Consider the following 13,736-nt stretch of genomic DNA (forward strand, 5'->3'; position numbering starts at 1 on the left):
TTGTTTTCTAACTGATCTTTGGTTTTAATGCTGGAGAGTAGATGCTCCAAGGGAACATGTATTTAGCATTTTCTTGTTATTTAGATAGAAGGGATTTTTGGTTACTTCATTAGTGAATATTTTGGGAGGAAATGCCTTCAAACTAGTGAGAAAGCCATCAACTTATTTTATGTTCTATACTTAAATTTCTTTTTTTCCTTCTCTCCCTTCCACCCCCTCCACCCTCCACACTTCTCTTTCCCAGCGAGCACTTGTCCTGCTCATTCACCTTCTTCTTACATGGAGATAGCAATGTTTGCACCAGTGTGGAAATCAGTCAGCATCAACCTGTGTACCTGCTCAGTGAAGAACACCTCACTCTCGCCCAGCAGTCTAACAGCCCTTTTCAAGGTAGGTTTTGCCAGTCAGTAGCGAGTATTAAAATGAATCAATCCTTTGAGTTGCTCAGAATGAGGACTCCTGGCAAAGACTGGAAGTGGGAGCGGAGGCGATACCTGTTTTGTATTGATTACGTGTGCTCCCCACATGTCCCCTGTCTTGATATAGTCAGAAGCCAGTTGGTGTCTCAGCTCTTCTGCAGGTGGATGATTTCCATTTTCATCTCTTGGCATGTAGCCAAATAATTTGTCTTCATGACACAATAAACTTAATTTCTAAGTGCTGTCCTATTGGTGACTTAAACATTTTGCTTGTTCAACAAGCTTTATAACCACCACATATCTTCATTGACTCTTCTTTTAGAAATCCATTTCTGACTCAACATACTTAACCTATTCACTCCCTTACCCCTTCTTTTATTTGGCTTTTCCTTGCCTGTAAATTCCTTTGGTTCCACCAGCAGATGCAGGCTATGCTCTGGAAGACAAAGGAGTGATGGGGCCTGAGTCTGGTTAGTTCACTGTCTTAGACATACGTGTGTTGGCTACAGAAATCAGTTTTCCTGCATGACCACACACTGCCCTTCTTTATTAATGTTCAGTGTCCAAACTTGCTTTTTTTGAATGCAATTTAACAGCCGCTGTGCTTTCCTAATATGAACAAGACTAAACAAGAAACAGATTACTTCCCTGTATATACATTGTTGTTTTAACTGTACCAAGCAGAATGAAGGGATGAGGAAACACCTTAACTCTGTCAGAATTTGAAACAGTGTGTCTTTATCCTACCTGTGTGTTAGAGACTCCCTTGCTAGCCAAGATGAAAACTTGCTCGTTGCTTGTTTAAGTAGATTAATTTGTAATTGTTGTTGTGGTACCTTGATTCTTACAGTACACATCCCTTTAACAGTGTGTACCTATTACCAACAATTTAGGCAGTGTAGTAAAATGTGATTAGGGTGCATTCTGACTTACCGATGGTAAGTTGTTTGTTTGGTGTGGCTGAAATAACAGTAATCCTGTTTGAGTGGGGAAGAGTGAATTTTGGTTAGATATAATCTCCAACATATTTTTATTTATCTCTTTAGTTATTCTGAGTCCCTTTGGATTAAATGGCACGCTCACAGGGCAGTCATTCAAGCTTTCTGATTCATCGACAAAAAAGCTTATTGGTGAATGGAAACAATTCTATCCTGTCACATCTAACTTGAAGGAGGGATCTGAGGAAAAACAAGAAGAAATGGACTGGGAGGATGATTCTTTAGCTGCTGTTGAAGTCCTTGTTGGTGAGTGCTCTGAATGCCTTTTAATTACTGAAATAAACTGGCCCGTTTGGTCTGCAAAATTCTGAATGCAAAAGTGACCCCGTTTTACTCTTTTTGCAACTGCTGTTGGTCTTTTTTTTTCTGTTTAATGCTCAGTTCTATCCAAAATGAGTTGCTGCTTAAAGTGGGTTTTGCTGACCTATTAGTAGGAGGTGTTTGTCTTGATGTGCCCTGAGAAGCAAGATTATTTTAAAAATAAATTAAAAAAAACAATAATCAAAAAACCCTAGAGTGTCACGGTTGACATCTGAGATGCATCAAAAGCACGTTGTACTGTTTCAGATTCTGTGCAGATTCAAACGGAACAGATGTGCCTTTCAGGGATGTCTTCAAAACCACGGTCCTGGAGAACTTAATGTACTCGGGCACTACATTTATCTGCTGCTGTTCCTAAAATCTAAGCCCCTGGGACGCAGTAGTTTGTTCCTCTGCTGTGGGCTATTGACCTTTGATTTGCCAACTAATGTAATCGTATCTCTGTAACGAGCGTTACAAGCTTGTATTGCAGTGATAGCTGGAGACCCTGGTGATGATGGGAATATTGTCAGTTTTACGTGATACTAAAAAGTATGTTCTCAGTTTTCTTTATAAGACAAAATGATAGAAGCAGGTGGTAGCATGTAGATGCCAAGGCTGTCTCTGCCTGCATATACAAACCCCTTTTTATTCATTCACCCAAATCTTCTGTATAAAGCAAATCATAAACTAATGATGAGGGTGACAACAGAGACTTTTTGTCCAAGGATAATGCTTTAGTAGGTGGAAAGGGCAGGTAAACTTGTGAGTGACTGGTAAACTGATCCATTTGTTGATTACTTTAAATGTAAGTTTTTAGTAAACAACTGTAAAATCAACTTGCTCTTCTTTTCTCAGCTGGTGTGCGAATGGTGTACCCAGCGTGCTTCGTTCTGGTTCCTCAGACAGACATCCCTGCTCCTAGTACTGTAGGGGCATCTCACTGTTCAACTACTTGCTTGGGTGTCCACCAAGTGCCTGCTTCCACAAGAGATCCTGCCATGTCTTCAGTAACTCTGACTCCACCGACATCCCCAGAGGAAGTTCAAACAGGTATAATAAAATTAGCTTCTGCGCGTGGGAAGTCATTTTGATGGCTTCTCTTTTAAATCTAGCAGTGTTTGGAAAGGATTCAGATGTTCTCTGGACAACTGACTTGTTACCAAAAATCACATTTCTTTAGTCATTAGTCTGTTGTAGTAAAACCAGTTTTTATTGTGGGCTAAATTGACTCCAGCACTTTTGTAGGTTGGTGAAACGAGGACTGCTTTTGTACCTGATGTTGTTATCTCTACTTTAAATTTCCATGGTCAAGTTTTTGGTTTTGGGTTTGTGGGGTTTTTTTCCCTGCTCTGTGTGTGTTTGTGTGCATGTATGCATTCTGGCATTTATTGTGCATCTCAGTCATTAGTGAGCAAGGTGATGTTTTCAGCCTTTTTCACAGTCTGAGGAAGATTCCTTGTAGTTAAGTTTCCAGTAAGGCTGTGTGCGTGTGAATAGTGGTTGTGGTAAACTGCTTTAAGTCAAAGCATGTAAGGCTCACTGATAGTTTCAGGCTTTACATACAGTTCTTCTTGTGCAGAAGAGGTTTTGTTTGGTTTTTTCCCCCCAAGGTCTTCTGTTACATTAGTTTGGCCCTTTTTTTTTTTTTTAATAATACTGTTAAATTTGCTAACAGGTAGCTTTGTTCAAGTTATTTTCTTTTTCAGATCTGTAGTTTCTTGGAAGGTAAGGAATAGCCAGCCCAGCTATAACATAATCATATATGGTGCTTTTTTCTTTTTTCCTTATGAGAGGGAACCATATTATAACAATCAACTACTATACCTAAATTTTCGATTTGTTTTTATTTCCTAACATTGAGTTAAGACGACACTTTTCTTTCCAAGATGTTCCTGTGGTGGTTGTATTGGAGTAATAGTGGTTGTGAGGGTATCGCCTCATTGCCTAAAACTATTTCCTCTGGTGCTGCTTTTCAGTTGATGCTCAATCTGCCCAGAAATGGGTGAAGTTTTCTTCAGTTTCTGATGGATTTATCTCTGACAGTACTAGCCATCATGGTGGCAAAATACCTAGGAAGCTAGCCAATCAAGTGGTGGACAGAGTTTGGCAAGAATGCAATATGAACAGAGCACAGAACAAGTACGTACTCATTTTGTCAAGCTAAAAACCCTCATGGTATCCTGTGTATTTGTTGTAGAAAGTTCTGTCAAAGATGCTGTGACTGCTAGTAGAAGGTACTTTACTCTTAGTAATAAAACATTTTAAAGAAACTAATTTTTTCCTGACTAGTACCTTTAGTTCTCAGTCTGTGTTAGTAAAAGGCTACTTATAATCCTTTGAATCCTGTGTCACAAAACTGCTTTTGAGGTTTGACAGAAGATAAGGAAAGAACATATGTTGATCTCAAATAACTCTCCCGATATTGAATCATAGGAGGAAGTATTCTGCTACATCAAATGGCTTGTGTGATGAAGAGATACCTGACAAGGTAGCATCCTGGGATTTTGTTGAAGCCACGCAGAGGACAAATTGCAATTGTTCAAGGTATGGTACTTGGCAAACCCGCAGCCCAACAACGTACATTGAGATTGAAGTGCTCAGGAGAGGGCTCGTGATGACTCCTTTAGGAGTAATTAAGTGATAGCTGCTTGTAGGAAAGCTGTAACAAAATTTGTATCTCATATCCTAAAAGTCATTGTAGGTCTTGAAACTCTGCCCAGTAAGATAATGCAGAGGTTTTATTCAAGTGAATCATCTGAGTGGACCTACTGGCAGTTCAGTGACAATTCCTTAGTCTTGGGCTGTATATGGGTAGAAACAATCTCATGGGCAACTTTCTTGGGCTGCAGTGGAAAGGGAATGCCTGTTTATTAGGAATTATTTAGGAACTGAGAACTTTTTCTGGAGGGTTGTGGCATCAGCCTTGAAGGAAGAAAGCTGTTCATCAACAGCAAGATGATTGTAGCATTGTGTCTTGATGAATATAAAAAAAACCCCACCCAAACCTGCTTTACTTTTGGGGAAATACGGCATTCCATGGGTGTCTGTATATGAAACTGCTTTTCTGAGAGTTGATTGCCAGTATATGTTTTTTCTATTAGCTGGGGAAAAAAAAAAAAAGAATCGAAACACAGGGGGAAAGTCTGGATTTAACTTCCAGTTTTTGTTATGACTTTTGCTTTGAAACTGTGCAATGACACAGACTGCTAATACAGTTTCAAATAAATGGCAACATTAATTTCAGGGAATTCTCTATTTCTGTAGTTATGGCAGAATACTAATCTTTAGGTGACTGAAGTGTTGCAAAGATTTAAATGCTTTCTCTGGTTTAAATGCTACCCTGATTACCTTGCAATGAATATTGGAATATTAAAAAACCAATAATGTCTGAAGGATGTAGCATTTTTGAAAGAAATTCATTTTTTCCTCCTTTATTGAAATGGTTGGTTTAAGTTCTGTGGAAATACCTGTCCTGAGAAGAGCTGGGAGACGGAGGAGGATTAAATATTCTGTTAAAGGAGAATTTAAATATGATAGCACTAGTTAAGAGAAAACAATCAATTAACTATGTGAGGTGGGTATTAGAAATATGCAGTTGCCTGAAGAGAAATTGCAGACTTAAAACCCCGTATTGTTCTCTGTATTTTGAATTCTAAGTGGTGAAAAATGTGTATGTGTATGAGAGTTTAAAGTAAAGATACATTTTGATACATCTTACCTTTTATTCCTGCCTAACCCTGTTTTTTTAATTCAAGTTGCATGCTGCTTAACTTTTCTAATGGAGGAGTGACAAAGAACTCCCAGGCAGGATGTACATGCAGTTCAATAGCTTCATCATAAACATTTCATTCTAGACTTTGGTATTTCATGTCCGTCATTCTGTCAGATGATCTAGAAAGTTGGCATCTCAGACTTCAAGATGAAATGTTTAAGCTCAAGTGCATTTATACTGGAAAAAAGCTAACTATTAATGCAGTCGAGACATTGAGGTTTTCTTCCACACTTGCTAAATTTGTAGGTAAATAGCTACGAAAGCTTCAAAATAGCTTTTGTAGGACTGAGCTTGGCTTCTAGATTCTTGATGTTAATTTTCCACTCCTTAACCCGTAGAGACTTGGACAGTGCTATTGGTTAGTATTGATGCTTGAATTCAAGAAGTTGTTTGCTAATTCATACATTGTTCTACTGATTCATCAGTGTTGGCAGAAGTTAAAAGCAACAATGCGTTCATGTGACTATTTTTGTTAAAAGCCGTTACAGAATACTGTCTTCAGTTATGAGGATTATGTGCATGTTTAGCTTATAGGACAGCTTTTCCAGTTTTTTGAAATGGTATTCTAAAATCTTGCAATGCTACTCAAGTCATTGAAACTAAGTTACGGTCAGAAAGAGGCAGCTTCACTTCGGAGTGGTATCAGTTTCAGACTTCTATAATCGGCTGTTTAATGGCTTAGAAGCAGGTTCTTATCTAGTGAAAAAGGACCTGATAGGCATATTTGAAAGATTAATGTGAAGTATTTTCCCCTGTATTAATTCTGCAGGCACAAAAATCTCAAACCAAGAAATTCAGGTCAACAGGGGCAGGCACCACCTGTGGGCCAACAACAGCAAGCAGCTCCAAAGCACAAGACAAATGAGAAGCAAGACAAAGGGGATAAGCCACAGAAACGCCCTTTGACTCCTTTTCATCATCGTGTATCTATCAGTGATGATGTTGCCATGGAGGCGGATTCGGCAAGTCAGAGGCTTGTGATGACTGCGCCAGACAGTCAAGTGAGATTTTCAAATATCCGAACTAATGATGTAGCAAAGACTCCTCAGATGCATAATGCTGAAATGGCAAGTTCACCTCAGCCACCACCACTTAGTCCTCACCCGTGTGATGTAGTTGATGAAGGGGTAGCTAAAGCTCCTTCTACTCCTCAGAGTCAACACTTCTACCAGATGCCAACACCAGACCCCTTGGTTCCCACAAAAACAATGGAAGACAGACTTGATGGCTTGTCTCAGCCGTTTCCAGCTCAATTTCCTGAAGTTATAGAGCCTACAATGTATGTTGGTACTGCAGTGAATTTGGAGGAAGATGAAGCTGATACTACTTGGAAGTATTATAAAGTTCCAAAGAAAAAGGATGTGGAATTCTTACCACCTCAGCTTCCAAATGATAAATTGAGAGATGATCCAGTAATACCTGCTGGACAGGAAAACGTAACATCAGTTACAGAGTAAGTAGTGCTTAATACTATAGTAATAATGCGAGAAGGTGAGGTAGCTGAAAGGCCAAAGGCAGTAGTTTCTCATTATAAGCAAGCTTGTCACTAAAGCATAATGTTGTTCTCATCAGCTCGAGCAGTAATGCTGAGTGTGTGAGCATAACTATCTGTGCTGCCCGTATACAAGAAGATAATACTTGTGAAATGTGAGCATGAAGCACAGTCAAATATGTAGTAAGACTTTAAGGCTTTTTCTCATTAGAAATCTGATTTAGCAGATGGCCATGAAGTTTATTTTTCTACTGTAAAGTTAATCTGTAGCCACATTATGCCTATTCGGGACTTAGTGTCCCCCCTGTCTCCAAACCAAATCAGAAACTTTCTTATTTTAATACTTGGATGGTCTCAGCTGCAGGTTTATCCTGTTAAAGTTTCTTCTATCTCAGTCCTGCTCTTTATTCAAAGAGCTCTTGGATTTTGAAAGCTGGAATTTAAATGACTGATGGGAACAATGAGGAAAACTAATCGGGTTTTCTGGAAGATGTTAAATTTAATGTAGGCTGCAACTACTTTCTAATATCGGAAATTTCTCTTTGGAATAAGTAACATAAACTGGTGTTCTTGTGCATGGTGCATTCTCTGTGGTGTTGTTCAAAAGGCTTAAAAATTTGAGGTTATCATTCAAAGAAAAGTGACTGGTGTGTCTACTGTTACTGCTCTTGGACCTCAGGTCATATGGGAAACCTCGTTCATTAAACAAAGCTTGTCTAACTTGAAATATTGTCATAGACTAGATCCTTGTTAGAGCCTCAGCCTTGGAGTTACAGGAAATACATTTGAGAATATTTAAAATTGAATAAAATAAATAACATAAGCGAATATTGTCTTGAAATAAAGTATGTGTCATCTATAGTTATTTTAAAATGGGGTTTTGTTGAATAAATAGAATTTATTTTTGAAAGCTTGTGTTATCTTGCACCAGGTTTTAAAATGGTCTACTCTGCTGCTATCTGTTCCAATCAGGATAAAGGAATTGGTCATTTTTTTGATACTGCCTCTTTTAATAAATTATGGAGCTTAGAGGCAATGGAGGAAAAGAATAACGCCAGTGGTTTTAATACTAAAACTTATATTTGAGCTCTGTTTTACTGCAGAATGAATTGACATGGATTTTCTTTACCAATTAAAGCAAAAACAAACTCCCCAAAAAAAGACCTCACCACCAAAAAAAATCCCCAAACCCACCACCAAACCAAAAAAAGACCCCATAGGAACAAAAAACCTGAAACAAAACCACTTGGCCTTCTGGGTTGTCTCCTTTGCTGTTGTACTGCGAAAGAAATTTTTTCAGTCATCCATCTTTTACACCGCTTCCTTGTGAGGCCATGCTGCAGGAGAAGGATGGTAATGGGAAGCAAGAGGTGCTGACAGGGCTTGCTAATAGCAGTCTAAAGTTAACATGAGCGGGACCTGGATGCAGAGGTGACAAACTTTGGCTTAGGGTTGTGATCGAGGGATTACAAAAACGCATCTTGAATGCCCCCAGAGTTGCCTCTGTCAGCTCACTTGCTGTTGATTATTTTTGCTCCAAAATTATTTTTTAACTCTTGTGAAAGGAGGCTCTTAAATGTGACCAGTATCAAATTAAATTGAGGTTTTTTTCTCCTTGTTTTTGTTTTTCAGGAGGTAGTGTACTTAATTTGTAGTAGAAGAGTTGAAGCAGCTACTTACAAGACTGAAATTTCAGTGTTGATTTTCTGTTTCGCTGCTGGCAGTGGAAAGCCACTGATGGCAGTCACATTGACTTTGCTGCGTAGGAAAGCTGTGAGAAGTAGTAAATATGCTGTAGCTGTTGGTCTGTTCTTGTACACATTTTCTTAGCCATATCTTTTGTGTTCACTGTTTAAGAGTTTACATTAGCTAGTGCATGTCTCAACTCTTTCAAGATGTGCATTTGTAGGATTTTTAGTGCTTTTTTTGCCTTGAATTCATTTCAGCCGACCAGACAGTGAAAGATATGCTCTACTTCAAAACTTTCTTTTTTTTCTGTTCAAGACCTAGTCTTTCCTTGTATGGCTTCTAGTTTGATGTAACAACTTACTGAACATATTTTTTTTCCCCAGAGTATCTGGCTATTAACTTCTCTTCCTCTTCGGTGGTCAAAAATGCTGGAAACTGCTGCTTGCTTTTGTTATGTGTTTTTCTTGGTGTTTAATTCCTTGTTCCTAGAAAGTCATTCCCATCTCTTTTTTTCTGATGGTAATTTTTTCAGGATTTAGAAAAGAGGAAATTCTCAACTCCATTGAGTGCTGCTCCAGACATAAATGCCGAGGTGTTTGACACAAAGCCACACCCATTGCACTGTTGTCTGGGGCAGTTGTGCTGTGATGGGCACGCCTAAACACAGGGTTTTATTGAGCATGGGTGGATTTGACAGTGTTGTTGGCTGTGAGGTGTTTCTTTGGAAAGATTATTCCTAGGAGATCTTTTGACAAAGTAGAACTGTTTCTGTGTCCTTTCTCGTGCCATGTAGTTGACAGGGATGTACAAGGCAGCGAGGAGGGCTCCCAGGTTCAGGTTCATCTCTTTTGATTTGTTCTGTATCACACTTTTCTTTCTGGTCTCTCAGAGGAGAAATGTAAGCCTATCTTATTCTAAACTACAGGTTAGTGTCTGTGTCTAGGCTGTCAAAAACAAGCCCTACTAATTGTGAGACACGTTCATTTCTTACGGGACAGAATTTCTGTTTGGCTAGAGGCTTGAGAAGGGAAACAATAGATATGTTGGAGCCTGTGTTTGGACTCGAAGTATCCCTCTGTAACCTTCATCCTTGCAAGGTCCCTTTTCCTTTTAATGCCTGAGACTTCTGTAAATGCTTCTCACTGGTCATTCTGTTGCTGTTTGGGAGGAAGGGGGAGGTTCTCGGGAGCAAGAAGGAGTTGTGTACCTACATTAGCCTGACACTCCTGAGATACGTGTCTTGTTTGAAGGAATACCTTCCTCACATGGTGCCTTTCGTACACCGGGATATGTAAAATAAAGTTTATTTAGGGGCAGAAGGTAGAGGGGCATGTGTGTAGTTAATAATCATAACATCGTTTTCTGCTTGCCAGTATCTTTTTGCTGGTGCAATGTTGTATCTGTGAAACTAATAACCCTGATAACTAAATTTCTGTGTACTTACCAACTCCATTTTTGGCTCCAAATGTTAAGAAAAGAAAAATGCTGACAAAGGCAAATGTGTGTTTATTATTCTCATTAGTAAATTAGATATTGGTGTGTTGCAAGCTTTGATTGTATCGATAGAAGTGATATAAATAACTACTGAACATAGTGGCATTTGTGTGCGTTAGTAGTGGTTATTGCTTGGGCATTTTGGATAGCCAGGCTTTGTGTACAGCAGTGTTGGTCTGTGTGTTGTGTTAGACACAGCCAGGTGTTGGGAGGGTTGGCATATTTTCTACATTTAAATGAATTAAATGTTCTGGAAGTAGATTCTTAAAATACGCAAAATTGAGGTTTAATCACTTCTTCCTGATCGTTTGTTTGGACATGGATGGGGAATGGCAATGAGTAATTTCTTAAACTGGTGAGTTTCTTTTAGTGATATAGATAGCTTAATACATTAGTAATTTATAACAAATGACAGCTACTACCTGGGATAAATTACTAATCTTTATCTGAATTGACAGGGCTTGAGGAGAGATGGGCAGAATGAATCACACTGCTGTATCTGGTGTGTGTAAGGAGGTTATATTAAATGACTAATGATTTAATCTTTTTTCCCAAAAAGTTTTCTGAAGCTGGGGTGGAAAGGAAGAAAGTGGGATGGGAAGATGAAGTTGTTCTTGTAAAGACTGTGTGATAGCAAAAATATTTCCACATAGTAAATGATAAATAATATTTTGTGATTTTTATTTTTCTTCTGTTCAGATTAATGGTGCAATGTAGGAAACCTTTAAAGGTTTCAGATGAACTGGTGCAACAGTATCAGAGTAAAAACCAATACCTAGCAGCAGTAGCGATGGAAGCTGACCAGGAGCCTGAAATCGATCCTTATGCCTTTGTTGATGGTGATGTGGAATTCTTATTTCCTGATAGTAAAAAAGATAGGCAGAACATTGAGAGGGAAGCTGTGAAGAAACACAAGGTGAGTAAAGGACTGAGGATACAAATCAGTGATGAGATTAAAACAAATTGCTTTAGTCACCAAATATAATTTAAATCCTTCTCTGTGTTTTTAGAAGTACATTAAAAATTGTATTCTAGCAGAAATGATCAATGAAATTATGCAGCATGCTTCTAACTACACGTAAAATCTTTTGGCACACTGATGGTGCTGTTGCGTTAGGGTTTAGGGCTTACACTGGGAGAGCACTGCTGGATCAGAACAAAACCAATCTGGCTCAGTCACCTTTCTGTAGAAATGGGTGATGGCAGCTGCTTGGGGAAGGCAGGAAGAACAAGGAAAGTGCTTTGTTCATGTGTGGAAAGGTTGGGGGTAGGTCAGGTGAACTCTTGACTAGTTGCCTGGACAATGAATTGAATATTTTTTTTTCTTGTGCTTTAGCCAGTACCAACTACATGAGGCTTCTGCTTAAAACAAAAGTACACCCTCCAAAAAAGGAGAAAATATGACTGCCTTGGGAGCTTGTATATGAGATAAATTTGCTTATTAGGACTAGTTGTGTGTGTATGAACTCTTGGTATCGAGAGTTTCATTCAATAACTAGTCTAGTTAATGTATTGCATTTGATGGCAAGTGTTTTTTCAATAAGGTGTTGTAGCAAGAACCCACAGCTTGCTTTTTAAATTTATTCCCAACACAAACCCTAAGACTTACATTCTTATCTGTGCTCATCATCTGTGTGTTGCTAGCACGTTGTCTGTATTCCAAGCTTCCTTCTCCCTCAGCAAGTACCACTACCCACACCCCCAGACTGCACCTTGCTGAGCTGGCAGGCTAATGAGAACTTGATACTTCCGAGACAGACAAGAATTCCTATAGGGAGATAAAATGCCCCCATCCCCCCTGTTAATTTAAGCAAACTTTTCTGCCTTTTTTTTTTTAATAGGCTGAGGATGGGACATCTAGTGTTACAGTTTTATCCCATGAAGGAGAGGATGCTATGTCTCTATTTAGTCCTTCTGTCAAGCAAGGTAAAGAGACTTTTTTTCTTTCCTTCTCTTTTAATTGTGCTATATTAATGATTTCTTGAATTGTCAACAGATTCTAATAGGCTACTAAGTTTTAACTTTATGGTTTTTGTATTTCCCTGTCCCTTCAGAATTAGGAATCTGCTTGGAACACATTTTCTTTGTTGCACCTTGTGAATGAATGTTGACTATAAAATCCAAATGTTATAAAATTGAAGGGACCTCACTTATGTCTAAGATAGTTGAGTGGAACTGAGAACATACTTTTTTTTCCCCCCCCAAGCTGTGGAAATAGTTCTTAAGATGTCTTTATATTTTTAATAAATATATAGTATCAATGTTTTTGTAATGTTTGTTTTCCTTTATAGATGCCCAACGTATTGCTGCTCATGCTCGCACTGCATCGACTAGCCTGTTCCATGAAACAGATTTAGTGGTCTCTTATACTGACCTTGACAATCTCTTCAATTCTGATGAAGATGAACTAACAGTAAGTGATGTGCAAAAGTAATGACAGCTGCTAGACAAAAACCTGCAAGGAACAAGTATGTCTTTTTGTGGTTTTGTTTTTTGTTGTTTGTTTTTTTTTTTCTTTTTGGCGTCTCTAGGAGAGGTTGCAAAACATGCATATAAGCAAGTGCGGTGGCTCCTCTATAGCAGATGTACTGTTCTGGTTGACTCATACAACCATATTTTTGATACAAACAAGCTTTTGATCTTTTATCCTTACTAACCAGACAGTATATGCTTCTTGAATATACTTTAGTTCTAATTTTACAGATTTAGCAGTGGTACTTAGTGCTCTTTTCCTATGGTCTAGGTTCTGTTTAAGTAGTCAATAAAGGTAATACTGAAACAAAACAAGAACTTCTGAAAGAGAAGAGGCATTTAAACATGTGGACTTTCTGCCAAATAATAGCTGCTGCAATGAAGCAGCTATTATCTTGGAACAGTTTCTCTTGCAGTCTCTGATGGCTCTGAATCCATTATCTTTCCAGTTTCTATTTCAATACTGTTCGTAATCAGTTGTCTTTTCTGAACTGTACTTTGTTTCATGCTTAATTCTAAATCCCCTTACCCAGACAAAATGCCCATCAACTTTAATGGGAGCTGTAGCTGAGTAAGGGCTGAGGGATCTTAATAGCCATCAAAGGTCATCATTATATAAAGCAAGCGTATTTGCTCTTAAACATGAAGACTCTTATTTTCTATAGACTTTAGTACTGTCTAAACATTGTAAAATATCTCTTGTTCTTTTAATTTCAACAGCTATTCTTCCCTGTACCTCTTGTTCCAGGATTTGTGTTTCTCTCTCTTTTCTATTCCTGTTCATGTGGTAACATCAGTAATGTTAGCATGGCTTTGGGAGTGTGTATGTTTTTTCTGATAGATTGTGGGCAGCCCAATTTAGCTTTTTTAATATGTCTGCTAACAGGCTGAGAGTTATTTTGTAACTGGTCTTTCATTTTAATAGCATCATGACTTGATGGGAGAGCATTCTCTGAGTTACAAATATTAAGGGAGGACAAGTGTAACCCCAACTACTAGCATTGGGCTTCTGATTTATTTTAATTTTTCTAAATATTATACAAAGTCTCAGCTTTGTATGTCCACTGCATATCATATTTCCTGCTAACAGGAAATTT

At 38.4% G+C, this 13,736-nt stretch overlaps 1 protein-coding gene across 2 annotated transcripts in view; it reads left to right on the forward strand.

Moving 5' to 3' along the window:
* MED13 (mediator complex subunit 13) overlaps positions 1–13,736 on the forward strand; it is a 59,505-nt gene that overhangs the window by 27,856 nt on the left and 17,913 nt on the right. Inside the window, exons 4-12 of one of the 2 annotated variants that reach the window (XM_074890280.1) lie at positions 245–390; positions 1,466–1,663; positions 2,576–2,770; positions 3,697–3,859; positions 4,154–4,264; positions 6,262–6,945; positions 10,867–11,083; positions 12,009–12,093; positions 12,459–12,580. In XM_074890280.1, the coding sequence (XP_074746381.1) occupies positions 245–390; positions 1,466–1,663; positions 2,576–2,770; positions 3,697–3,859; positions 4,154–4,264; positions 6,262–6,945; positions 10,867–11,083; positions 12,009–12,093; positions 12,459–12,580 (1,921 nt within the window). Of the gene's footprint in view, positions 1–244; positions 391–845; positions 890–1,465; positions 1,664–2,575; positions 2,771–3,696; positions 3,860–4,153; positions 4,265–6,261; positions 6,946–10,866; positions 11,084–12,008; positions 12,094–12,458; positions 12,581–13,736 lie in introns of those variants that run through there. The other variant, XM_074890281.1, reaches the window with a different exon arrangement.

Source organism: Strix uralensis, chromosome 20 (genome assembly GCF_047716275.1).
Source record: "Strix uralensis isolate ZFMK-TIS-50842 chromosome 20, bStrUra1, whole genome shotgun sequence".
NCBI lineage: Eukaryota > Metazoa > Chordata > Aves > Strigiformes > Strigidae > Strix > Strix uralensis.